Source organism: Drosophila albomicans, chromosome 3, assembly GCF_009650485.2.
Source record: "Drosophila albomicans strain 15112-1751.03 chromosome 3, ASM965048v2, whole genome shotgun sequence".
Taxonomy (NCBI): Eukaryota; Metazoa; Arthropoda; class Insecta; order Diptera; family Drosophilidae; genus Drosophila; species Drosophila albomicans.
Window position 1 is genome coordinate 48323436 of NC_047629.2, and position 25729 is coordinate 48349164.

The following is a 25729-nucleotide window of genomic DNA, read 5'->3' on the forward strand; positions in this document are numbered from 1 at the left end:
ACCTGTTAGTATTTGCATACAATAAAATAGTCATTAATACGTTAACTGCCTCAGAGTGCTTTGCTTATTATTTAACATATTACATTGAAAACCATTTATGTTTGTATTTTCTGCTGTGCAAGTGTTGTTGCTTTAGCATTATGTTGGTGTTTTGTAACACTTTGTCGAGGAGTCAGCTTAACATAGGCGGAGTACTGGCTGTTAGGCTAACAGGCGGCAAAGCCGCTTGCTGGCTTAACAGCAACCCTTGCTGTTAATGTTGCCATGGCTGGAAAATAATGAAATGGAAATGTACCGTTCAGTTTTGTTTTGTGAGCGGTTGCGTCTGGTTGTTGTGTGCGGTACCTTTTCCACATTTTGCGCAAAATACAAATTGTTGGGTGCACTTTTTTGAAAACTGTGTTTGTGTGCGTGTGCTTGTAGTGGTGGAGACTCTTGTGACTCTTCTCGTCTCTCGCACTCTCGCCCTCTCTCTGTCTATCATCATCTCACTCTGTGTGGTGTGTGCAACGACGTCTCAGTGTGTGTATGTGTGTGCATTTTGAACAAGGAAAAGTGTTGAAGAAGTAAGAAAGAAAGCGCAACTTTGAAAGAAAAGTGAAAAACGAAGCAAAAAAAAATAAAGAAAAATGGCAACTGAAGTAGCTCAAATACCCGCTGAGGAAACGCCAGCAGTTGCAGCACCAGCAAGCACAGAAAATGCTGCTGCCGCTGCCGCTGAACAGGCGGAAAAACCTGCTGCCGACTCTGTCGCTGTTGCCGCCGTCGCTGGCGAGAACGCTGCTAACGCCCAAGACAACAACAAAGAGGATGCTAAGGCGTCGCCTGCTGCCGCTGCTGCTGAAGATGGAGCAGCCGCTGATGCAAAGAAAGATGGAGATGCCGCCGCTGCAGTTGCAGCTCCCGCTGCGGCTGCTGGAAAATCAGAAGCGCCAGCACAAAAGTTCAATGTGCACAAGACCAATTTTGAAAAGGACATCATCTATCTGTATCAGTTTTCGCGCACCCCCCTGCTGCCCTCGCTCTCACCATATTGCCTCAAAGTGGAGACTTGGCTGCGTCTGGTGGGACTCAAGTATGAGGTACGTTCTCTCCACAAAGCATCTCTCTTCCATACGTTGCTGTAGACTTGTAATATAACTTCTACCTAAAAACATATTTAAATTTTTACATTTCACAATTCATTTTTTCCTGTGGCGGGTTTTTCATTACTCTTTTTCTCCACACACAAGCGTATGTATTTTTGCGGTAGAGATTTTTTTCTACACACACACGCGCACACATTAAAACCGCCATGATTGTGTGCTAAGCCTGTGTGTGACCTGCCCGCGCACCGCGCCCTATAGCTCTCGACACATATGCTGAAAAGGGATACATTCAGCAGTTGCCTTTTCTTTCTATCCCGCACACGCACACATTCATGCAAGTATATATAGTCGGCAGCCAGGCAGGCAGCCTTCCATGCGTGGCTGTGTGTGTGTGTACTCTCGCATTTGAACCTGTAGCGAGCCAGGCGCTTTGTTGTTGCTGTTGCTGTCGCTGCTGCTGCTGGATTTTATTCCTGTCTGCTCATGTGTATGTGTGTACGTGTGTGTGTGTGCGTCTACATAAAACAGCGTATACATAAAATTTGTGTGTGCGCCGACGCCGCTGCGCTGGTCTCTGCTGACTCCGGCTTCTACTTCTGGCTCTGCCTGCCTAGCTGCCGTTTTCGTTGTCATCGTCGTCGCTGCTTGCTCTCTCATAAGTTGTGCTTTATACACACACACACACACACACACACTAATGTGCTTACTCCCCTCATACTGCCCCTCCCCAATAACAACTCTCTTGAAGTTGTGCTTCAAATTTTGCACTTGGCACTCTCTCGCACTGTTTGTCTCTCGTTCTCACACAGCAGTGTGCTTGGGGCTCCCATTTTAATGCTTTTGCTCTTTGTCTTTGTTGCTGCTGCAGCTGCAGCTCTGCTTCATTTACTTTTTTGCAGTTTTGCAGTTGTGTCTGCTGCCTTTGCCTTGCACAAATTCCAAGCCGCATTTGTGCCCGTTTTGTAATTGCTTTTAATAAAAATTGTTGCAGTTTTGCGCTTCCCCCTCCCCTCTCACTTTACTCCCACTCTTAATACAGCGAGAATGTTCTGTGCTCTGTCTGGAAGTTCTTCTCGGCAGCGCAGTCGACGCCGCGCCTTATCTTTAAGCAGCTCTGCTAGACAAATGACTGTCCACTGTCCACGAACAGTGGTGCAATGACAGCGAAGCGACACTCCAAAAAAGAAGACAGTTGAAAGCGCGCGATGCGCTTTGCATATATTTCATATTTCTTTTTTCATTCATGAACTTACAAACAAAGCAGGGAGTGGAAGGGCATTGGGAAGGGGAAGCAGAACTGGGTGCGGTCACGACACCCGCACGACGCAATTGGTGTTGCTTAATCTTATTAATTACATTGGTTAATGGAAATGCTGCCACTGTGCAAAGGGAATAAAGCATGGAAGCAGCGGGAGCGAGATGGGAATAATGATAGGAATGTTAATTGATGCCGCAAGTAGTTTCAAACACACACAAAGAGTCTCTCTCTTTCTGTCTAATAAATGCGCCAGCAGCTTTTGCCATATGTTGCAGCTGCGCTGCCGCAGCCGTTGCGTCGGCTCATTGAATTGATTTATCGCCGTCGTCGTCGTGGTCGTGGTCGTAGCTGTTGCAATTGCATTTCACTCGACCAATGCAAAGAAAGCCGAAGCTAAAGCCAAAAGCAATTATGATTGACAGTCCATCAAGACGAAACAGACTTGAAGTATTTACGCCCCTCCCTATCCCCCTTCCAGAGTCATTGCATACTTTCCATTTTGTTCCGTTTTGTGATAACAGCTTAGCTTGTAGAGTGAGTGTAGAGTGTAGAGTTCAACAAACTGACTAAGTAAAGACAACAACAACAACACCAGTAAATAACGAGAGAATGAAACAGACCTTTGACATTTTCATTAATCACAATGCCAAACGAGGAGGGCGCGTCTCATGTAATCGAGTTGCCCCTTCCCCTATCCCCCCTACGATGACTGGGCCGATGAGTGTTGCTGTTATTGTAAACGCATTGCTGCATTTTGTATACATTATCAAGCAGGCGCTGTTGTTGCCCAAAATAAACAAACGCGCTCCTTTTTCTGTGATAAAGCAAACGCAACGCATATTTTTTTCACACCACAAGCGTAGCGAGCGTGTCGAAACCATTAACAATAAATAGCGCCAGCCACAACAACAGCAACAACTATGGCAAGGCGAGGCTGCCGCCCGCATAGTTGGCATACCAAAGTGACTGCTGCTGTATGAATGTGTGTGCAATTAATTCACTTTTCAATATGCATTACAAATAAAATAAAGCTGTATTGTGGTGTGCATAAATTTCCATTTCAATTGATCTGTGTAAAATGCGGCGCAAAAACAGCAGCACTAGCAGCAATAAGAACAGAATGAAACAATTCCTGCTTTTCATTATTCAAATTTTGAAATGTTGGCGCGTCATTTTTGTTGCCATATTGCCAGCACAAAAGTTGACAATGTCGGCACGGTCTGGCAACCCTGTGTGTATGCAACTGTACGTGTGAACACGCTTCAGTTGTGTGCGTGTCGCCGTCCATATGCTGCTGCTTGCATGCCGTTTGTGTGTATTTGTAGGGGAAGTGGAGTTTTGCATTTCGCTGTTGTTGTTACTAACAAAACGACAAATGCAGTCAAACGTTGAAAGCGGGTTTGCTTTTGTTTTGAGCGCGCTCTCGCTCTCTGTTCGTTCATATTTTATTGTTGTTGTTTTTACTTTAATTAATAACCGCATATTTGCATTAAAACAAAGGCTGGGCATATGAAATATGCAATGTGCCTTTGTTGTTGCTCACTCGCTCGCTCGCAGTTTGCTGCTGTTAAAGAAACTCCTCTCTTTGCTTTTGGGACAGGGTGTGGATTTCCACTCACACACACACACAACACACTCACGCAAAACACACACTCTCACTTACACACGCAGACACTGCATAATTGCATGGCGTGTTGACTGCTGCGCTGCTGCTGCCGGCGTCGTAGTTGTTGTTGCCGTTGCTGTTGCTGCTTGTTCCTGTTCTTGTTCTTGATTGTCGTGTCTTTAAACATGCATTCAATTGTTGTTGGCAATGCAAAAACTCTACACTGCACCAAAATTGAGCTTCGTCGTCGCCGCCGCCGCTTAATTGGCATAATGATTTAATAAAAAATAAACATTTGCATTGTATGGCGACAATGCGTCGCCGGCTTCGTTGGCCCCCCTCCATCTTCATACCCCACTCTCTTTTTCCTTCTCTCGCACTCTCTTGGCGACAGTTATGTGCGTTGGAGTAGCAGCCTTTTTGTGGATCATTGGAATTAAATGTGGCAACGACGACGACGACTCCACCCTTTTTAGCCTGGGCAGCAACGATGCTGCTGCTGCTGGAAAGCATAATCTTTCTCTCTCTCCCGCTGCTCTCACTTTATGCTGTAGCTCTCTTTCGGTGCTTGTGTGTGTGCGTGTTTGCAACCACACCCTTGCCTTGTAGTTTCCCTCCGCGCCAAAGCATAAAATATGCGAAGCCAAGCCAAGCATTCATTCGCTTTTTTTTTTTGTTGTTGTGGACAAAATTTCTAATTAGAAATTATAATAAGTATGCATAACGAAGAAAAATAATACCGGACATAACTGTCACTTTATTTGTATGTACAGCACACTGGAAGTGGAAGTGGCTGGAATATGCCAAATTCAAAAAGCGGCAATTGGAACGCGTGTCTGTATGTGTGTTCGTTCGCCTGTGTAATTTTACAGTATGCGTGCGAACACTGTGGGGGTAGTTGGGTGTTGGTTGCTTTTTCGGTACAGCTTTTTGTATAGTGTAGTGGTTGGTTTTGGCAGCAGCAGCAGCATCTCTGGCATACATACATAAGTAGGTATGTGTGTATGTATATATGTAGGCCTATGTATGTCATGAGCGACATCTAGCGGCCGGAACGTAACGATGCCGATTCGCGTGGGAGCAGATTGAACTACATTACAAGCACATTAGTCATGCATACACACAAATACATGTATATATACATATATATGTATATATAATCTGCTCTCGCATAAGGGCCACGATGAGTTGGAATGCCATGATACGGAAGTGTTATTTGTGGGGCGGGGATATCATCAACACAGTCGCTCACCCAACCAACCCCACCCATAAAATTACTCATTCATACTTATGAAATACTTACTCATCGCTTGTTTTTCACATTTTAAAATATGTTTTGCATTTTTTCTTATTACAGAATGTCGATCATAAGATGCGTTTCCGTTCCAAGAAGGGTCAACTGCCTTTCATTGAGCTGAATGGCGAGGAGATTGCCGATTCGGCCATCATCATCAAGGAGCTATCGGCCAAGTATGATAAGAATCTGGATGCCGGTCTAACAGCCGAGCAGCGCAATGTGTCGTATGCCACAATTGCCATGTTGGAGAACCATTTGATCTGGATCATCTTCTATTGGCGCGCCAAGTATCCCGATAATGTGCTCAAGGGATACAAAGTGAATTTGCAGCATGCGCTCGGCTTGCGTTTGCCCAACTCCATTTTGAATTTCTTCTTTAAAATAACGTTCGGTCGCAAGGTAATTCGCTAATCGATAACTAGGCAATTTCGATAGATGTTTAATCGTTCGCAATGCGATACAAGTACTTGTAGTTCAAATTGTACTCGAAAGTATACATTTTCAAATAGTTTCGTTGAACTGGCATCGGCGGCACTTCTGTTGTCTGTCTCGCTCTCTTTCTCATTCTCTGTGTATTTTGTTTATGGAAATCGGAGTCGACTTTTCCGGCTGTGTTTTCTAATGGTTTATGTTCTTGGCTGGCATTTCTGGCTTAGTGTAAATAAACATGACAATTGGAAACAGCAGCAGCAGAAATATTGGAATCGTTGGCATATTATGTTGCACCTAAACTCCGACTCCTGATTTAGTGAGAAGAACAGAGAACAGACCTCAGAGCTGTGTACCCCGACACAGTTATATAAACATAGTTGATTCCCGTAATATAATGTGAGCATAAACAATAAATGCGACGGTGCAAGGTTTGAGTTTTGAGCGTGCATTTATTTATTTATTGTTTATGGTCAGACGTAGAGTTTCTATTTCTATTTTTCGCTCGCTCTCTCACCCACTCACTCACTCTTGCATATATAATATATAACCCACAATTGAAATAATATACCAAAAATACCCCAATACAATAGAAAAAAAAGTACAAATAAGAACGAAAACAAACATGAAAAACAACAATCCATCATTATCACTAACTCTGCATGGTGTTTTTTCTCTTTTTTTTCATTTTTATATATTTTTATGTTAATTTCGATGGTTTCTCTCCTCCCCACTACCAACCTAACTGTACGTGTTAATTGTATGTTCCCCTCACCCCCCAACAACTATAACCAACCAACCAACCAACACAACTTCCTCAACTATTTCCTATCCCACGTTGTGCATCCATTTTGTTGTAACCCCTAACCAAAAAAACCAAAAAAAACTATCAATTGTTGCAACATGCTTTGTGGTACCCAATATATTCAACACAACAAGTGGTTCCAGGGTACGAAAAAGCTCAAGGCGCACGGTATCGGTGTGCATAGCGCCGAGGAGATCGAGGAGTTCGGCAAGAACGATCTGAAGGTGCTCAGCGAGATGTTGGACTGCAAGCCATTCTTCTTTGGCGATGAGCCGACCACCTTGGATGTGGTCGCCTTTGCGGTTCTGTCGCAACTGCATTATCTGTCCAAGGATATTGCGTATCCATTGCGCGATTATATGACCGAGAAGTGTCCCAACTTGATTGGTCATGTGTCCCGCATGAAGGACAAGTGCTTCCCCGACTGGGATGAGATCTGCACAAAGCTGGATCTGAATGCGCACATTCCCAAGCCAGAGTAAGTAAACTTTATGCTCTACTCAAAGTATTGAATTCTGTATTAATAAATGTATTTTAAACAGGCCTGAGACCAAGGAAGGCAAGGAGGGTGGTGAACAGGAGAAATCAAATGAGCAGGAGGGCACTGAGGGTGACAAGATCGAGAAGGAGTTGGAGAAGGACAAGGTAAACTATAGATAACATATATTTTAAATCGAATATATTTTAATTTTCTTGTTTCCTTTACAGTCGAACGAGAAGGAGTCGACCGAAGAGAACAAGGAGAAGGAGGAGACAAAGTAAAGCGCCGTTAGTTATATATGAAATATATATATATATATATATCTGAATGAAGGAGAAAGGAGATGAAGCAGAACAACAACACCCCACATATATACATAGTACGATACTAATACTATATCTATAGTATATATATAAACTTATATATATATATATAGTAAGGCGCTCATATATATTAACATTCGAATGTCAAAAGAATCATTTAAAACATAGGACAACTGTAAAGCAAAACAGGCAGAAAATATTAAGAAAAAAAAAGAACGATCCACTCAAAAGAAAAAAAAAAAAACAAAAACAAAAAAACGTATATACAATAACGTAACGTAAAACTTTGGACATCTTTTTTTATATATATACAAAGTAAAAACCAAGAAGACGAGGAAGAGAAAAAAAACAAAAGAAAATCTAAAAAAAAAAAAAGAAAACGGTAAAAACATTTAGTATAAAATTATAAAAGTTTATACGTATAAGCGAAAAGGATGAGAAAAAGAAATATAAAAAATTAGTTAAAGAACTCGAATATGAAAAGTAAATCAAAGTGAGAATGAAACCAGAAGATTGTAAGAGGAGCAAAAGGGTGAGAAAAAAGGTGTAGAACAGCATACAATACGCATTAACCATTAGTTTTCATTAAAGCGATCTATATAATACACAAACACACACACTCACTCACCACTCACTCGACACATACACTCTCACACAGCCATGTAAACTCACACACATACATTCACACACAGTCACTCATACAGACATAATGCATTATGCAGCAACAATTGCAACTCGATGGTATTGTTTACTCTTCCAAAATTTATTAAGCTTAAAGTAAATAAAAAAAAAAAAAATTATGGATGTATTTGCGGCGGAGGAATATATAAATATATATATGATATGATATATATAATATATATGATATGTAGGTGATGCTTAGGATGATGTGACCAGTTGAGAACGAGAAAGTAGAGAAGAAGATGAAGGAAAAGGGGCCGCTGCTGATAATTAAGTTTATTTTTTATATATATATGATTGCAAATAGTAATTTTTTATTCATGTGTGCAAATAATTAAATAAAAATATTGAAAATTTATTACTTATAATTATATATACATACATTATATACGCCCCTATCATAAAGATGTGTATAAAACAAACAACAAAACAAACAAACAAAAAAAAAAACAACAAAACATGAAATATTGTTTATTATTGTTTTCGTTTTCTTATGATTTCCCATTCTGGGCATATAAATCGGTCTCTTTTGCCGATCCTGTCCAGCATGTTGCTTTATCTGTTTTTTCAAAAACACACAAATTCGAACCAAAAAATGAAAATACAAAAAAACAAATACTCGGCAAAACGTAAATTAAATTAAATTGTAACTAAATTTAAAAGAGGCGCATTCGATTTTATGTTTCGTCTTTTCTTCTATGATTTGTATACAAATAAATGTTTAATTTTAATTATGCAAATATGATATAAACAAATAAACATAATTTCTATTGTAATTAAACGCTGCGAACAAAACAAAACAAAAACAAACATCAAACTTAGTAGACGAATCTGAGAGTAACGTATAGACAAAAAAGATGAAGATGAAAGACGAAGTTGAAGAATCATAAAACAAAACTGACACAAATCTCATGCAAATATTTTTGGAGATTTCGAAATCTCTTCGAAAACTCAAACGCCTTCTTTTTCCATGGGTTTTTTTTTTCAAATCGGTTTTTTCGCTGTCCCATCAACTGCACTTTCAAATTCTAATCCCATTCTACACCCGCCAATGCCGCGAGCAAAGTAAACAAAATCAAAGTCTAACAAAATGTGGCATAAAACAAACAAAATGAAACTTCTCTCTTTCAGAAGAATCGATGAAGAAAAAATAAAAAACAAATTTTTAATAGGGTAAAAAAGAAACACGGAAAACTAAAAGAAACCAACCGAAACAAAGAACAACAAATCGCCAAATACGGCGTGCAATGAGGCGAAGAGAAAGCAAAAAAGAAGAGTAAAGAGAGCCGTAGGTAGGAAGAGAAGAGAGGTGAAGAAGAACACAAGCTAAATGCTGAATGAAAGGGAAAACAAAAGTGTAAGAGACGGCCGACCGATAGATGATGAATCTCGGCTAGAAGAATCTCCATAACGATACGATTTGTAGACTATGCAAGTATTTTTATGTATTAAAGGTTATGTTGTAAGTTTTTATCACAATATTTGTATTGTAGCTGCTCAGTGTTTTATATGATTATATAAAATGGATAAAACCGAAAAACAAAAACAAGAAAAAAAAACCAACCAACCAACCGGACAGACAAAACATTATTGTATTACATACATCTTATATATAATAAATATGCTTCTTAATAAAAAAAAAAAAAAAAAAAAAAAAAAAAAGACAAATACAACTTATTTATGACGGAGGATTTACAGAAGACACGATAACCTAAGCTGGGGTGGCTTACACGGAGAGACCCAAACAATATAAAAAAAAGCAGAAAGGAAAAATTAATTATGATACTTGAGTTATCTTTGACGTATAGTTCTGATAACTTGCTCGAGTCGAGTTGTGCAGGCTTCATAATGCTTAGAATAATTAAATTATCTTTCTGCAAGAGTTTCGATAGCAGACCCAACAACGACACCAGGAACAGCGACACCAAAACACAGTCGCAGTGACAGCTCAAGTTCAGCACAAGATAGTAAATGTTGAATACCCTGTAAATTGAGCCAATGATGATTACATTCCAGAAGAGGCAATTTGGTATTTGTAAATTTGGATTCTAAATGAACTTAAGAAGAACCAAGGCATTTTACATTTATCTCGTTTTAGATCTTTACAATTTATTTCTGCTAATTGTCAAAGTCAAAAAATACGCAAATGATTTGAAAAACAAACATTTCATTGATCATATTTCGAACAATAAATTTCATAAGCATCACTTGAGAATTTCAATATTAATTGAATTCACTTTTAAATATTAGAGATTGGCATATTTAAATTGTTTTATGTATTCCAAAGACGTCATGTTGAAGAGCATAAGAGGCACTTCTTGACGTATCTTCAAAAAGTTCATGGGAAGAACCAAAACAGAAGTTTTCATTAAACATCTTGAGTATTACATATTTTCCTTATAGGTTATCTTTTAGTCGCGTAAACCTTTTGTAACATTCTTGACCGTCATTGTTTTGGCTGGAAGTCCCCCCTGATCGAGCTAGATAAATCGAATCATAAACTGTTTTATCATGATAATAGCCACTGACCATACGAGTTGACGCCAATATGTTTAGATTACTCATACGATTACTCAGAGGAACATGGAACCAATAAATTTAAGCAAATTTATAAAAAAAATATATAGATGGCAACCGAAAGATAAAGATAGACAGCGGACTCGGGGGCAAATACTATATACAGAGAAAGAGAGAGAGAGAGAGCGAAAGAGATAGACTGAGAAGTTGTGCACTTAGAATCCGTTGGATTCCAACCCAGAAATGCCAATCAAATTGACATTCAATTCCAATCCTGACCCCATAGACAACATGCCAGGCGATAATCGATATTTGACCTAGGCCAATATAAAAATGACTATTCAAAGTGTGCTGCACCTCCCCCGAACTTCATCTCGCCCCTTCCCACGCGACGACTGTCTTAGATAATCGACGACTAATTTGATGTCTGACTAAATGTTTGTGCTCAATTTGAAGCACATTCGCAGTAGCGCACAACGATTCATCAAATGGCGCCTCCCCACGCCCCTCGTCAAAGAGTCATAATCAATGCAGACACGTCAAAGAAATGCCAAGTGGGTTGGTTGTCTTCTGGCTTCTATCTCCCTCCCCCTCAAACCCCACCAACGCGGTTGTCAACGGGCGTTGGACTGTGACATTTGGCAATTTATTGAAGACGAGTTCCAATCAGAGCAAATCATGCGAAGCTCGTCTAATATGGCAGCGCTGGATTTATGGCCGCGTGCTGAGGCCATCAACAAATAAAAGGTAAGTGTGATATCGGCCAGATTCCAGATTTCCCACTCCCCCTCCGCCCACTTCCCTCCACAGTCACAACTCATTCGGCAAACGTAACGAGCTTTTGTCCTTTGTGGTGAGCAATGGCGTGCACATTGCATGTGAATGGAGCAGGGAAAAAGGAAGCAGTCGGGAAGGGAAGTGTTCAGGGGTGCATGCGAGATAGATAAGTATTGCATGAAGCGAGAGCTGACTGACTGACTGGCTGGTTGACTAGCTGGCAAAGTCGATGTCGATTCGCTCACAGAAGCATTGAATTGGTGTTAAGCACGAACTGCTCTGCGGAATGGAAATGGAAATCGAAATGGAAATGGAAAATGCAAATGAAAAAATCAGCAAGTTGTCATTCGACACAAACGGCGATTGAAGCTAGCCGAGAGCAGACGACATCACAAGGATCACAGAAGCAAGTCAAAAATGTCCAATCAACTATTTTTCCTCAGTTTGGCCGACATATTCTCCGTGTATCCAGCCATCTTTAAGGATGTGAGTAAACAGCTCAAGAAGACCAAACAAATCTATCTGCCCAGCGATGAAGAATGGCAGGACAAGATGTACTACATGCTCCTCGAGATTCAACGCCAGGTCAACGAATCCGCGGATGTCAACATCTCGCTCAAAGACATCGATAAGCGTGACAAACCCGCCTTTGATCCCGATCGCATTACCAAAATCATCTCACCTGGAGTAAGTCCGAATGGTCGTCGGAGTCGTGTGTTGAAGTATTGTCATGATACGACTGTCAGGATTAGGCTGAAGGCAAGTGCGCGCTGGAATCTTCCCACAATTGCCAATGCAGCCAAGTTGCTGAGGAAACCTCCATTGCCCGTGCATTTCCAGAATGAACACGAGATGCGGTTGGCTTATTCCCTCATCTACGATGTGTTTCGCTGTGGGTAATCCTAAAGGATGCGTCTTGATGCTGAAGTAATCTGAGTTCTCTTGCAGATAAAACAGTGTTGTGCAACGCGTTATCGGATGTGAGTTTTTTCGACCGGGAGGAAAATCAGAAGGTGAGACTAGAGTACGAAAAACAATTTTAAAGTTCCGTAAAGAATTCCTTAACTAAGAAAATAACGAAAAACAAGAGAATAATATTCTCTACATAAGACTCAGTTTTTTTATCGGATCAATATATCTTTTTACATCCTTCACTTTACGAAAGAAGTGAAAATATCTCTATTAATATGTGACTATTACTTGACTAAATTAAAGTTGGAAATCTCAAACCAAGAATCCTAAGAAAAATGTAAAAATTTTCAAATTTACATTTCTATATGGTTTCTCTCTTTTCAACAAAAATTCTTTTAATAAGGTCTGAAATATCCTTCTTCAAGATAGAAATCTTTTTTTACAAGAAAAATTTAGAATTCTAAGAATTTCAGAATGTAACAGTTCCTTTATCTCTTCTCTCCTTTCACGCTCTAATCCTGTAGTTCATCAAGGATGAGCAGCGTATTTGGTTAATGCTCTTTGAGCTCTACGATCGTCACTTCCGCAATCGCAACTCGGAGCTACACGAGCTGCAAGCACAGCTCTACAAGGAGTCCGAGGTAACAGGTAAGTGGAACATTTTTCCCTGCTCTTCAGCATTTGTTAATCTCGTGAAGAACACGCTGCGGTGCTTTGGCGCCATCGCATCAAGTTGGCTGCCTCCATTTCTCGCATGCGCATTGGCGTCGGAGCTCTGCGTCTTTCCCAGCTGCTGCCCATTCACTTGCAGAACGAGAAGGTTGCTATTGCCGCTGCTAATCCCGTGGTGACGGGTTGGATTAATCCCTTCCTGGTGCGGTAAGTGAAGCTAGAGTTACTTCCTGTATTCCTAAATTTTAACGGAATCTTTGCTAGCAATAAGATGGAGGCGGATAAAATACTTACGGAGATGGGCTACACTGTGCATGGACCGGATGATGAGCAACCGCTACTTGAGCAGCACTGCAAGTGGGACAACATTTGTCCATTGGTCATATCGGTGATACCCAAGGATCGCAGCGAGTTTACAAAGTCTGTGCTAATGACCAAGCACATGTTTATAATGCAGGTGAGTGAGGGAAAGCGAGGAGGAGGAAGAATGCAAGGGAAGTGATAAGGAGTGATAAGATTAGGTTGGAATTAAAAGGAGATATTAGTATGGGAAGGAAGAGAGGTTAGAGTAGAAAAGAATGAGGGGAATACTTATAAAATAAAAATAAAAACAAGTTATAAATAGAAAGAATTAAAAATAAATCAAGTGAATAGAAATGAATGGAATAGTATGGAATGGTATTAAATGAAATGGAATCGAATACAATGAAAGGGTTGGTATGGAATAGAATGGTATGGAATAGAATGGTATGAAATGCAATGGAATAGAATGGAAAGGAATGGAATGGAATGGAAAAGAATGGGATAGAATAGAATAGAATGGAATATTATGGTATGGAATGGAATAGAATGATATGGAATATAATAGTATGGAAAGGAATGGAAAGGAATGGTATGGAATGAATTGGATAAAATAAAATGGAATAGTATGGATTGGAATGGTATGGCATGGAATGGAATGAAATAGAATGGTATGAAATGAAATGGTATGGGATGGAATGGAATGGAAAAGTGTAGTATGGGATTGATTGAGGATTAGGAGGAAATAAAGGAAATATTGCATGAAATGCCATATTGAGGAATAGTATGAAAATAAAATTAAATAAATTCCGAGATTACAAGAAAAGAATTTAAGGATAGATATCAAATGAAAAAGGTTTAAGGAAGGAAACCATTCACTTTATCAATAATACAACATTGCTTGCAGGACAAAAACTTTTCCTTTGGTCCCGCCATAATGTCCAAGCTCATGGACTATTTTGAGCTCTACGGTAAGTGCCTCACGTTCAAGTATTTTCACTAGATTAATCCCTATTATATTTCTAACCAGGTGACATACTACAAACTCACATTGATTCACCACGCTCCACAGCCTACTTGGCAGCCTTGTTCTACTCCGTAAACCGCGTCAACAATTTCTATGTCTATGGAGCAGGCGCCAATCTTAAGGAGTACCGACGCTACATGGAGTCCATAGGAGTGAGTAGTCAAGTTACAACTATATAAATTCCTGTTAAAGTAAGATCTTCCCTTCAGGTCAACAATATTCGTCTCTTCGCGGATGCCTTCACCTCGTTTCCCATGGAATCGAATCGTTTTCGCACCGTTGTGGGGGTATTTGCCACGCCCCCGAACTCCTTTAGTGCCATCTCGGATCCCATTGATTTGATCTGCTCACGTGGGGGTGACTTAAGCATGCTTGAGGTGCTCACCGAGTCGGAGGTCAGTGATGAGGGCAAACAACGTGTGGGTTGCATTCTCGAAGAGCAGCTGCTCACACTGACCATGACTATGTCACGACCTCAAGTGCAATTTGTGCTCTATCAAACACACTCGATTGTGACCACCGAGAACGAGGATATGGTGAAACATGTGCTGCAGGTGATCAACAAACTGGCGCTGGAGAAGCATCGTCAAGCCTATCGCGAGGTCAAGCGACTCGAAGCCATTGCCGAGGCGGAGGCAGCGAATATTCCCGCTGCTGCGATGTCCAAGGAGTCGCCACGCAAGAAGGAGAAACTCTCAGCCGAAGATAAACGCAAATCCCAACCAGAATTGCCAGCTAAGCCGGGTGAATCTGGAGCTGTTCCTGTGGTCCCATTGCCTCGCGTCGACAGCATCGATTTGATCTGCACGCCGGACATCGATGAGTTTGTGCTCGATATTGTGCCGGACATTTGCATCAATCAGGACAATTGCATTGCCCATCAGTCGACGGGCAGTTTTCTCTCGCTCATCCGTCGTAAATCGCTGACGCAGCTCAACGAAAAGTATCTCATCAGCATGGCGGAGCGTCGAGGACTCTTTGGCAAGCCAGCGGATCGTGATAAGTCGCGCAAGGCAGTGAAGATGCAGGAGGTCAATGAACCTCCGCCACCTGATGCCACCTACGACAACAGCTCGGCTACGTCGCGTACGGGAGGACAACAATCGGTGAGTTTGCTCGTTGTCAAAGTGGTGATTCGATATGGTGAACAAGACAAGTTACAAGTTCAAGATTTAGTATTTATTACAACGAAACTTTGCTTTGAAAATGAGGAATGAAGAGTTAAAAGACAATATCAATGAAATATCAGTGAGCTTACTACTTGTTACAGTGGTGAATGGCTATGGTGAACAAACGTAGATCTGATTGCAATGTAGGTTCATCACGAAAAATCTATATTTTAGTGATTTGGGAATGAAAAGACAATATCAGTGAAATAGAAGTGAGTTTTATTGTTGTTACAGTACTAATTGACTATGATGAACACCTGATTGCAATGTAGGTTTTTAACGAAAATCTATTTTATAGTGATTTGGTAATGAAAATACTTTAAAGACAATATCAGTAAAATAGCAGTGAGCTTACTAGTTGTTACGGTGTCAATTGGCTATAGTGAACATACGTACACCTGATTGGACTGAAGGTTCCTCAAGAAAAATCTTTATTATAGTGATTTAGTTATGTAGTTAAAAGACAATATCAGTGAAATAGCAGTGAGTGAACAAGCTTAGACCTAATTGCAATGAATGTTCATCAAGACAAATCTATATTATAGTGATACGAAATATGGTTCAAAAATGTGTAAGCGTACAGTACTACTTCGATGTAGTGAACTAGCGAGGTTACAAACTCTAATATATTATTAATTGAATGCAACTTCGTCAAGAAAAAAATCTTTATGGTGGTGATAAAAATAAAGTTAAAATGCAACTATAAGATTTTTTTTTTGAAATCGTGAATTATTTTCTAAGCTAAAGAAAAATAAAATAATTAACAGATTTAATAACATTTTTATAACCACAAATAATTTCGGGTATAAAAATCATAAAAAAAAGCGTGAAAGAAATAAATTGTTATTGAAATTTAGAGTGAAATTGCGTTGTGGTTAATTCCGAGAAAGATTTTCATTTTAAACATTTCGATTAATAATGTATTAATTGCACTTAACTGCCTTAGCATGGACGAAATAAATAGGCCAATAAGCGATAAAATTTTTTATGCAAAAGCATTATTTAATACTTAAATTGTTTCTAAGTCTTTTCATAAACCGAGAAATGTACATATGTTAGCTGTTAAGTGAATTTTGGTACTTAATACAGAGTTGCCATTAAGTGCAAAATTACGGAAGGCGCATTATAATAACCATAAACTTACTCAATTTCACTGAACCGGTAAAGAAACTAGAATTACAATGGGAAATAAAGTAGGGAATGAATTACATCCATCTAAATGCGATAGCTATTTCTTTAAGTAATGTTAAGTAATGTTAACTAAGGACAACTCCCACTAGTACTTTTAATTGATCTACAGTAAAACTTCACAAGATACTCTGAACCTTTCTTAAGTAGTGTTAATTTGTTAATATTAAAAATAGACATGAAAATCCCAACTTGATTAGATTTGTTGACACAAATTAAGTCTATATATAGTTTCAAAATCAATCTGCAGATATTTGCTAAACAACACCAATTATCCGAATCAACTACAGTGCAGCTTCACTAAATAAAGTCGACTCCAGAAAGATGCGAATTTTAGCAGGCTGCCAAAAGCAGTCCATTCATGACCTAGACTATTTAGACGATTATCAATGGTGTTAGACTTGACACTTTATTTCATAAACAACAACAATATATTTCAGTTAGGGGAAATAGGGCTTACGACGAGAGGGGAGACTGGGGGAGAGGGGGCAATATATATACACTTCGAGTCTTATGATCTAATAATTAACATGCGCCATGGCGGGTTCAGTGTCGGGAGTGCAATCATCATCATCATCATCGGTGAATTGCAGCAGCATCAGCAGCAGCGGAATCATCCGGCTCGGCATCCACCTGACTATTAGACAGGGTCAGGGGCAGATGGGAAGGGGAAAGGAGGGGGGAGAGCAAAGGTGGGGGGTAATAATTAGCATGAGGCATGCAATGGCAATGGCAAATCGCACTGCGAGCCGATCATTGGCTTAGTCAGAGATTAGGTCATGGAGAGTGAAAATGGGGGAATTAGCTCATGACATAAAACCCGCAACTTTACTTGCGCCAACTGCTGCCTGTGTTGCCCTTGGCCTTGCCCGCATCCTTGGACTTGTTGCTCTTGTCCAGTTTACCACTCGAATAGGAATTATTGAAGCCACCACTGCTGCTGCTGCCATTGTAGCTAAAGCTAGACTTGAAGGAGGGATTGCCGTTGCTCTTGAACATGGGACTCGTTTTGCCAGCTCCGACAGCTGGAGCAGCCTGATTGTAGTAGCTCTTGTTGTTCTGCTGCTGCTGTTGCTGTTGATACTGATTGTTGAAACCCTTGTCCGACAGCTGGCGATTGTATGAGAGTCCCGTGCTGGCCAAACCCACCGAAGCAATGCCCAATCCCATGCCCACCCCTGAGCCTCCGACGCTGCCAATGCCCACGGTGCCCATGCCCACTCCGCCCATGCCAATGCCAAAGGTTTGCTTGTGGCTGGTGCTGAAGGTGGCGCCATGTTCACCTCCAAGAGGTCCGCTCTGCGTGTAGAACTGTTGTTGCACCTCCACGATGTAGCGATAGGCCTCCTCCATGCTTTTAGGGTTACGCCTCAAGATCATCGAATGCGTGGGTTCGGGCAAATGATCGCGAAACACTTGCAGGGTGATCCTTTCAATGTCCTCCAGCGCATAGAGTGTGTCGTTGTGGGTGAGTTTGCGATTTAAGAGTCGCTGCTTGAGCTTCGCCATCTTCTGATAATACAATTCGATATTCGAGTCGAGCACCGCACTTCGGATCTTGTGTATTAGAGCGTAACTCGACTCGCGCTCAGCAAAATTGTGCAGCAACTGTTCCTTGAGCTTGTGCCAGGATTCAGCCTTGAGCAAAGCGGTCCCATTTCCTGCCACATGTCCGTTGCCTGCCGGCGCACTCAGTTGACGTGTGAAGACCGCTTCGCGGGCTCGATCCGTGCACTTGTTCTTGATGTGACCCACCAGCTGTGCCTTGTAGTAGTCATCGAATGTGTTTATGGCCGGCATTAGAGCTTCGATTTTGTGGAGAAATTGCGGCAGCTTGCCGGGATCACCGTCAAAGTTTTCGACAAGCTTGAGGCGACTCAGCACCTGATTGTATTTGTTGACGAAATCGGGATCCATGTCCGATAGCGGCAATGTATCATAGACGACTGCGTCCCGAATTCACGAAATCACGGCGAAAAATAACTAACTAATCGACTGCGCGTTCTCTCGCCTGTCTGTCAATGATATTTTATTGTTTGTGGCAGAGGTTTTTTTGTTGTTGTTGTTGTCGCTTTTGTCGATTCTTACAAAATGTATAAATTAACATTCATTAACATCCAAATTTTATTTGTATGTTGTGTTTTTTTTTTCTTCTGTACTATGCGATGGAGAACACAACACAAAACTACGGCCCGTTGCGATCCGTTGCGATCCGTAAGCAAATGCGAAATGCGAACACGATACCAAAAACGGAACCGCATTCGACGATTGACGATTCGCTTGGTCGGCTCGGCAATCGGGAAAGCGATCACGATCGCGATCGCAATCGGGGAGATCGTTCGGACTGTCCCCAGAACAGCGTTAGAACCGAATAACTGAACACGAAGCGAACTGAACTGTAAAGTCAACCCCGTTTACCTCCTCCTCCTCTTCCTCCTCCTCCCACTCCATTTATTGTGGGAGTAACTTTGCCACACTGTGCTGTGTGTGTTTTTTTTTTTATTGTGTACTCAGTCGCTGAATCACTGACACGACAATCGCAGCGCACTGCTGACAGATAGAGATAGTAACAGCCGAGCAAACACACCTCGACACGCACATAACTCAACACCATAAATCGAAACGCAAATATCGAAAGATTGGACTCCAACAAAGCCCTACTTCCTATCGAAACAGAATAACCACTCGAAAATAACTCTCAGCTTATAAATAGAAGTGTGAAAGGCAAATTCTGTACTTTCCATTCAAATATCTAAGCTTTTCGAAGCTATTTACTATATATAAGTATTCCATCTATTCTATTCCTATGTGACACCCTCAAAAATAATTCCTTTCTTTCCGCATTCTATGAATAGAAGTGAGAAAACTTTATTTTTTCGCTACCCTCGATAAAAATAGATAATCTTTCAATTCTTGACTTCTTTTCAAGGCAAACCTTTTACATTTAATTCCACCATCTAAGCTCTATTGCTATTTAAAAGTTTTCCTATCTACCAGAGCTCACCCAAAAATAACTCTCATCATTTCTTTCCGCATTCTATAAATACAAGTGCGAAAACTTTTGTTTTGTCGCTAACCTCAACAAAAATAGATAACCTTACACCTCATACCTTTCACTTTCAATTCAAATATATTACGCTTTAAAGCTCTATTGCTATTTCTTTTACATTTATTATATTCCCATAGAACAGAACACACTCAAAAATAACTCTCGTCTTTATAAATAGAAGTGCGAAAACTTTTTATTTTATCTACCCTCTACCAAAATAGATATTACCTTAGACTCCTTGTTCCCTTTCATTTTCAATGCATATGTCAACAACATTTTTAAAGCTTTATTGCCTATCAATAATTACTCAATGAACGAAAATTACCCGGGGAATTTAATTTCATCATTTTTAGCTATCGACTTTATCCAATCTAATAACTACTTCGAACTTTTAATTACATCTGCTCTTTTCGATAAGGAATTGAAATACCCGTAAACCTCTATTGCTAATTCAAACAAAAATGCAACAAAGCAAATTGTTCGATAATAATGAAAGCCCTAATTCCAAGAACACTTCAAATCTGATTGTCGAATGATAAACTTTGAAAACCTTATCAATATTGCAATTTAGAAATTGTGAATTGAACGGAAATGCATCAAAGCAAATTGATAGATTGTAATAAAAAGAACTCTCTAAGCATTGTAATCTACATTTTCAAAATCTTTTAATAATGTAATATAGAAATGATTCATTTAAAGATGCTCGTAAGATGATCTCATCGTATTCTTATCGAAGCTATAAATCACATTGAATATGTTGGAATCTCTAGTTCTAATAAATTCAAAGTTCCCATGTAGTAATTTTGATAACAATCTTTAAACCAACTTTAATATATCAAAATTCTATAACCCTAGATTGTGCAGTAATCTTTATTTCCGATGCCGAAAAAAAGTCGAAAAAAATACAAAGTCATCCTCGGTGTTTTTCGACAACTGTTTAGCGCAGGGTTTGGGTCAATTGAAGTCTATCAATCAATTTACTTAAACAATCAAAATCACAAACGCTTCGCACAATCAAATAAATTGTTATTTGATTTGATCGGCAAACGAAAGTTCTGCATGCTAAATATTCTTTTGCTTTGACTCTAAATATGATGACAGCACTCGAATAAACAGTTTTGTTGCCGTGTGTTTTTTTTTGTTATTGTTGTTTTGTTTTGTTTTTGTTTTTTACATTGATCTATTAACAATATACCATTAACTTTATGGCATAAATAAGCGAAGCCCTGGAATGCCTTCAACGCTCTGGGAAAATTCCAAAGTGTATTTTCTATTCAATTCCGCAAAACGCTAACGAGCTTCTGAAGTGCTTTCTAAAGCAAAAAACACAAAACTTACTCAACTTTCAATTTCATTAAGATGCAATATTTATTGCCCATTTTCTTTGCTCGCTTTGCTGGAAAATTTACTCGGTTTTTTGCTGGAAAAGATTTGTTACTTTAAAGTAGAGTTTGTAGAGTTTAGAAGTTGAAATTATTAAGGAAGTTTTGTTCGATGTTTTTATCTAATGTTGTTAAGCAATTAGTCAGCTAATTGATGAATAAATTTAATAATTAATTTCAATTGGGTGCTTGTATTAACAAATGTTTTATTTAATGCATAAATAAATCTCATAATAAATTTATGGATGTATTTATTATATTCTTTTTAAAGCTTATAAAATAATAAAAAAATGTTTTATTTTATTTTTTCAACTATTGTAAAACTATTTATTCGATTATTATAGATTAGGAATTAAATTTTGTCAATGTAGTTTTTTTTTAAATATTTAAATTTTGTAGTGAAGCTTTTATTTATGTTTTATCTAGATGTATAACTTCATTAAATAATAAATTTAGTTATAAATTTCATATTATTTATAGTTATAGTTATAAATTTTAGGCCCTCCATCTTAAGATCCATATTATTATCAATAGAGTTTAAAGAGTTAATATTGTTCTGAATATTGTTTGACTTCATTTATTGTTCAGTCTTTTGCCAATATCTATAAAGTACTTAAATTTTTTTTATACAAGCTTTTATTTTTTGTAACTTTTTATTTAAGTTATAATTGATCTATTTACTGAAATTCTGTTTATAAACATTTTTATAACAATTATAAAGTATTCAAATTTGTTATTCAATCTTTTATTTTCTTTCACACTTTTTTTTTTAGTTATTTTTTATCTTTTAAGTGAAATTCTAGAGAAACTCTTCATCTTTTTATAATCATTTTTATCCTAATTCAGTATTAGCTAATTTCCTAAGTTATTTCCGTTCATTTATTTAGTGATGATCTTCCAAGCTTTAGATTCTCTTTCAGTGATTCTGTAGCTAAATTAAAGTGATCTCGTAGTCGTACCGTCATCTTGTATGCGAATCATAAATATTATTAGCTGCATTACTGCCACGAGAAGCATTCTCATTAGGTTCTTACAATAAATGGGTGAAATTTGCATTTTGATTTTCAGTTACGGATCGTTTTGAAATTGCTGCGAATTGCGATTCGGCATCATTTGTAGTATTGTCGTCGTGCATGACACACAACGGCAGCTGGAACGATGATGATGTGTATAGCGTTTGTTTTTTATTGGACCTAGGTGTAGCGCCCATTCCCCTTCTCTCCCTCTCCGTTCTATACTTGACACCTGCGCCTTCCTCTCGTTGCGCACACATTTGCTTATCGCGGGGCGGTTTTTTAAGGTCTGGTGCGCCGGCGTGCGCGGTTCAACTAATTAGCAACAATTTTCGAACGTTAGCGGCTTGTAAAAACTGTTTAATAATACACAAACCCAGAGCGAGACCGAAACCCAAACTCTCTGGCCCAAGTCATTGGGTGTCAAGACGTGTCGTCGACGTCGAGGCTGACGCAGCTGTAGCCATCGAGGACGCTGGGCTATATAGCTCGGGGGGAGGGGGGAGAGAGGCGAGTGCTAATTCAAGCTATAGCTCTAAACTGATAAGCGGACTTAATTGCTCTCGAAGCACTCAGCTGTGAGCTGCGAGAGACTCGAGACTTGTTCGATTGTCGATTCGCATTTGCTTAAACCGTAGTTGCCATTACAAAGTAATTTACAAACTTGCAACTGTAATTTTTACAGTAATTATGCAAACAACAACAAGACTGTTGAACAAAGAGTATTAACTAGCAGTCTGTGTGTGTGTGTGCCGCTTTGATAAGCAAGTTCAGGGCCAAGGCCCAAGTCAATCATCGACCGCACCCTCCCACCGCTAAATACTTAGCAAAACTTCATCAGCAACAACAACTTACTTAATCATCGTTGTACTCATTAGTCCGACTGGAGTTTCACTTATCAACAATTGTAGAGACTGAGTTCGCTTTTCGTAATCATTTGCAATCCAAATTTGAAGCAAATTCTTTCTTAACTAGCTACAATTCAGTATTAGAATGAGAATAGAACGAATTAGAAATACACTCAACAAAATCGCTTGATGTTTAGTGAAATTAAAGGTACATCTTTCATAATTCTATTCTGAGATAGGAAGTTAAGAGTTCTTTCTTAACTAGATACAATTTAGTATTATAATGAGAATTGAACGAATTAAAAATACACAGAACATAAAAAAGTTGTAAAATATATCTTTCATAAGTAAAGAGTTCTTTCTTAACTAGCTATAATTCCGTATTTCAATAAGAATTGAACGAATTAGAAATACACCCAAAAAAATTACTTAATGTTTAGAAAAATGTATAATACATCTTTCATAATACAGTTTTGAGAAGGAAAGTTAAGAGTTCTTTCGAAGCTAGGATACAATGCAGTATTAGAATGAGAATTGAACAAACTAGAAATACACTTAACAAAATTGTTTGATGTTTAGAAAAATTTATAATCAATTTTTTTTAATACTTTTTTGGAGAGGAAAATTAAAAGTACATTTTTCTATTCAGAGATAGAAAATTAAGAGTTGTTTCTTAACTAGCTACAATAGCCAGTAATATGTTAGAATAAGAATAGAACGAATTAGAAATACACTGAACAAATTTTCTTAAAGCTTAGCACATCTTTAATTCTATTCTAATATGGGAAGATATTACATCTTTCTTAATTCTATTCTGAGATAGGAAGTTGGAAGTTTCTAAGCTGTACACTTTACTTGTTAGCTATGCATATAATATAGCGCTTTGATCCATAGCATACCGACATAGCTAACACTAAATGCTAACAATAAGTTTCGCTGAGATAGCTGCACTGTGGACTGAGTTCACATAGGTCACAAATAGCTTAGGTTAGACTGCAATTACCCAAAAATAACGCAGCGGGTTTTTAACATACTTTAAAGATAGATTAAGCAACCCTCCACTTAACGTAGTTACACCTGTCATGACTAATTGAATATTTTGAAGGGTATTAAAAGCGACAAAACAAAGTTGTTTTCAGCATACTGAAAATAAAATACACTGTTAGTATTACTTAACTGTTTCTCAATCGAAGGTATCTATAAAATATCTATAATGTATGTATTTTGTTAGAATTTAAATAAGAATGTTTAAAAAAAATTACTTTTAAAATTGTACTTAAATTCAGAATTATATTTCCAATTTGTTGATGTGTTGAGATGTTTTGAGCTACGAGGCATTTTCTATTTTATTTTGAGATCAGTTAGGATTATATCAAGTAGTCGCTTAAGACTTTAAATCAAATTGGTTCTAAATACGAAAAGAAATGAAAAGAATCTGTTTAATAATCATAATTCAAAGAAGAAAAAGTAGTAAAAAGAATCTGTTTAATAATCATAATTCTAAAAAAATTTTGTTGAATAGTTCTTCAGATTTAATATAAAAACCAATTGTCAAACTAAATTATAGTTATTTTAGATATTCAATAACTCTTTAGATTTAATATAGCAACAAAATGGTCTAACTAAATTATTCTTTATCGAAAATTACGCTTAGTTGTTTTGCTGTTTAATAACTTTTAAGAACTCTTAAGATTTCATATATAAACCAAATGTTTACATATGAGAGTTCCCAATAGTTATTGAAAAGCAAAAGAACTAAATTATTTTGTATAAAAAATTACTTTTAGTTTGGTGTTTTTATAACTTTTGAGAGATCGCTTAAGTTTTAGTATTAAAACCAGTCTCTAAATTACACATTATCAAAAATATATTTCCCCCTAATATCTTACACATTTACGCACAAAATGAAAAGACCCTTTGCAAGTGTATATTAAAAATGTGTAAACAAAAACAGTGTTCAATTGTTTGAAAAACTTTTAAATAATTACGTGCGCGTGCCCATGCGCGTGCTACGCTTCGTTTCCATTTCCATTTCCATTCGCATTCGCATTCGGATTCTAAATTCCATTTCCATATGGATTTGGCCAACAACCACCAACACAATGATGACAACAACCACCACTACGATGACAACTACAACAATGATTGTCGGCGATGGTGACAACAACAGGCGCGTTTGCAGCACCAGCGACCAACCCAGGCAAGCGCCATACGATCGCACCTGACAAAGGTGTCGGCGACGCAACGGCATCCGATAGCGTTCAACTTTAGGCGGCGGGAGTGCAAGCGTTTTTACGTCTTGCCCGTTTATATGGTGAGTGGCAATTGACGTGATCATAAATGCTTTAGCAGAGTCGAATTATTATGGCTATAACTATATTTCTCGTGTGTGTCGCCCTCAAATCGCAGCACAGCACAAAGCAAAACAGCCGCTTGTGGTGGCAATACGCCTTTAAATGTGTCACGCGCAATGGCAACGATGCCATCTGGAATCCGAATCTTAAATTCAAGCTACACTGCAAACGGCAGCTGCGCATCCGGAAACTGCGACGTGTGATGTGGTCGAATCGGGAGCCGCTGCATTTGCACATCCAAGACATCGAGTTGATCTGCCATCTACGCAAATATAGCAAGTAGGAAGTGAGAAACTTATTTGTTAACTACTCGTAAGAGGGGACCAATAATAAACACTAATTGAGAACTATTTTACGTTCAATTAAAATATTGATCAATTTTTGTAGCATACTTTTAGGCGCACATTTCACAACTCAAATCTCGGTGTGAATTTTGCATTCACGGAGCGAGAACAGAACAAAGTGTAAAGAATTGCATGACAACAAATATTTAAAATTAATTGCTGGCGATGTCAAGATCAAACATGTACAAACGCCACTCGATTAACGAATT

General features: G+C 38.7%; 3 protein-coding genes across 4 annotated transcripts; 2 read left to right on the top strand and 1 right to left on the bottom strand.

The window, feature by feature from the left end:
- The first annotated feature begins 295 nt into the window (after positions 1 to 295).
- LOC117572319 (failed axon connections) lies at positions 296 to 7698 on the top strand. Of its 2 annotated transcripts, none has more exons than XM_034255051.2 (5): positions 296 to 1082; positions 5310 to 5648; positions 6618 to 6961; positions 7026 to 7128; positions 7192 to 7698. In XM_034255051.2, exons 1-5 carry the CDS (start codon positions 630 to 632, stop codon positions 7243 to 7245), a joined length of 1293 nt encoding a protein of 430 aa, XP_034110942.1. In that variant the 5' UTR covers positions 296 to 629; the 3' UTR covers positions 7246 to 7698. The 2 variants fall into 2 exon arrangements, with proteins under 2 accessions (XP_034110942.1, XP_034110943.1); XM_034255052.2 differs by having other exon boundaries at positions 297 to 1082; positions 6627 to 6961.
- A 140-nt stretch (positions 7699 to 7838) lies between these two features.
- LOC117572318 (uncharacterized) lies at positions 7839 to 25523 on the top strand. Its single transcript, XM_034255050.2, has 10 exons — positions 7839 to 12154; positions 12211 to 12275; positions 12699 to 12822; positions 12873 to 13053; positions 13111 to 13303; positions 14054 to 14117; positions 14177 to 14325; positions 14383 to 15279; positions 24993 to 25136; positions 25232 to 25523. The coding sequence occupies exons 1-10, from the start codon at positions 11680 to 11682 to the stop codon at positions 25457 to 25459; spliced, it is 2520 nt and encodes an 839-aa protein (XP_034110941.1). The 5' UTR covers positions 7839 to 11679; the 3' UTR covers positions 25460 to 25523.
- LOC117572320 (uncharacterized) lies at positions 16912 to 18762 on the bottom strand. Its single transcript, XM_034255054.2, has one exon. The coding sequence runs from the start codon at positions 18445 to 18447 to the stop codon at positions 17359 to 17361; it is 1089 nt and encodes a 362-aa protein (XP_034110945.1). The 5' UTR covers positions 18448 to 18762; the 3' UTR covers positions 16912 to 17358.
- Positions 25524 to 25729: the final 206 nt, after the last annotated feature.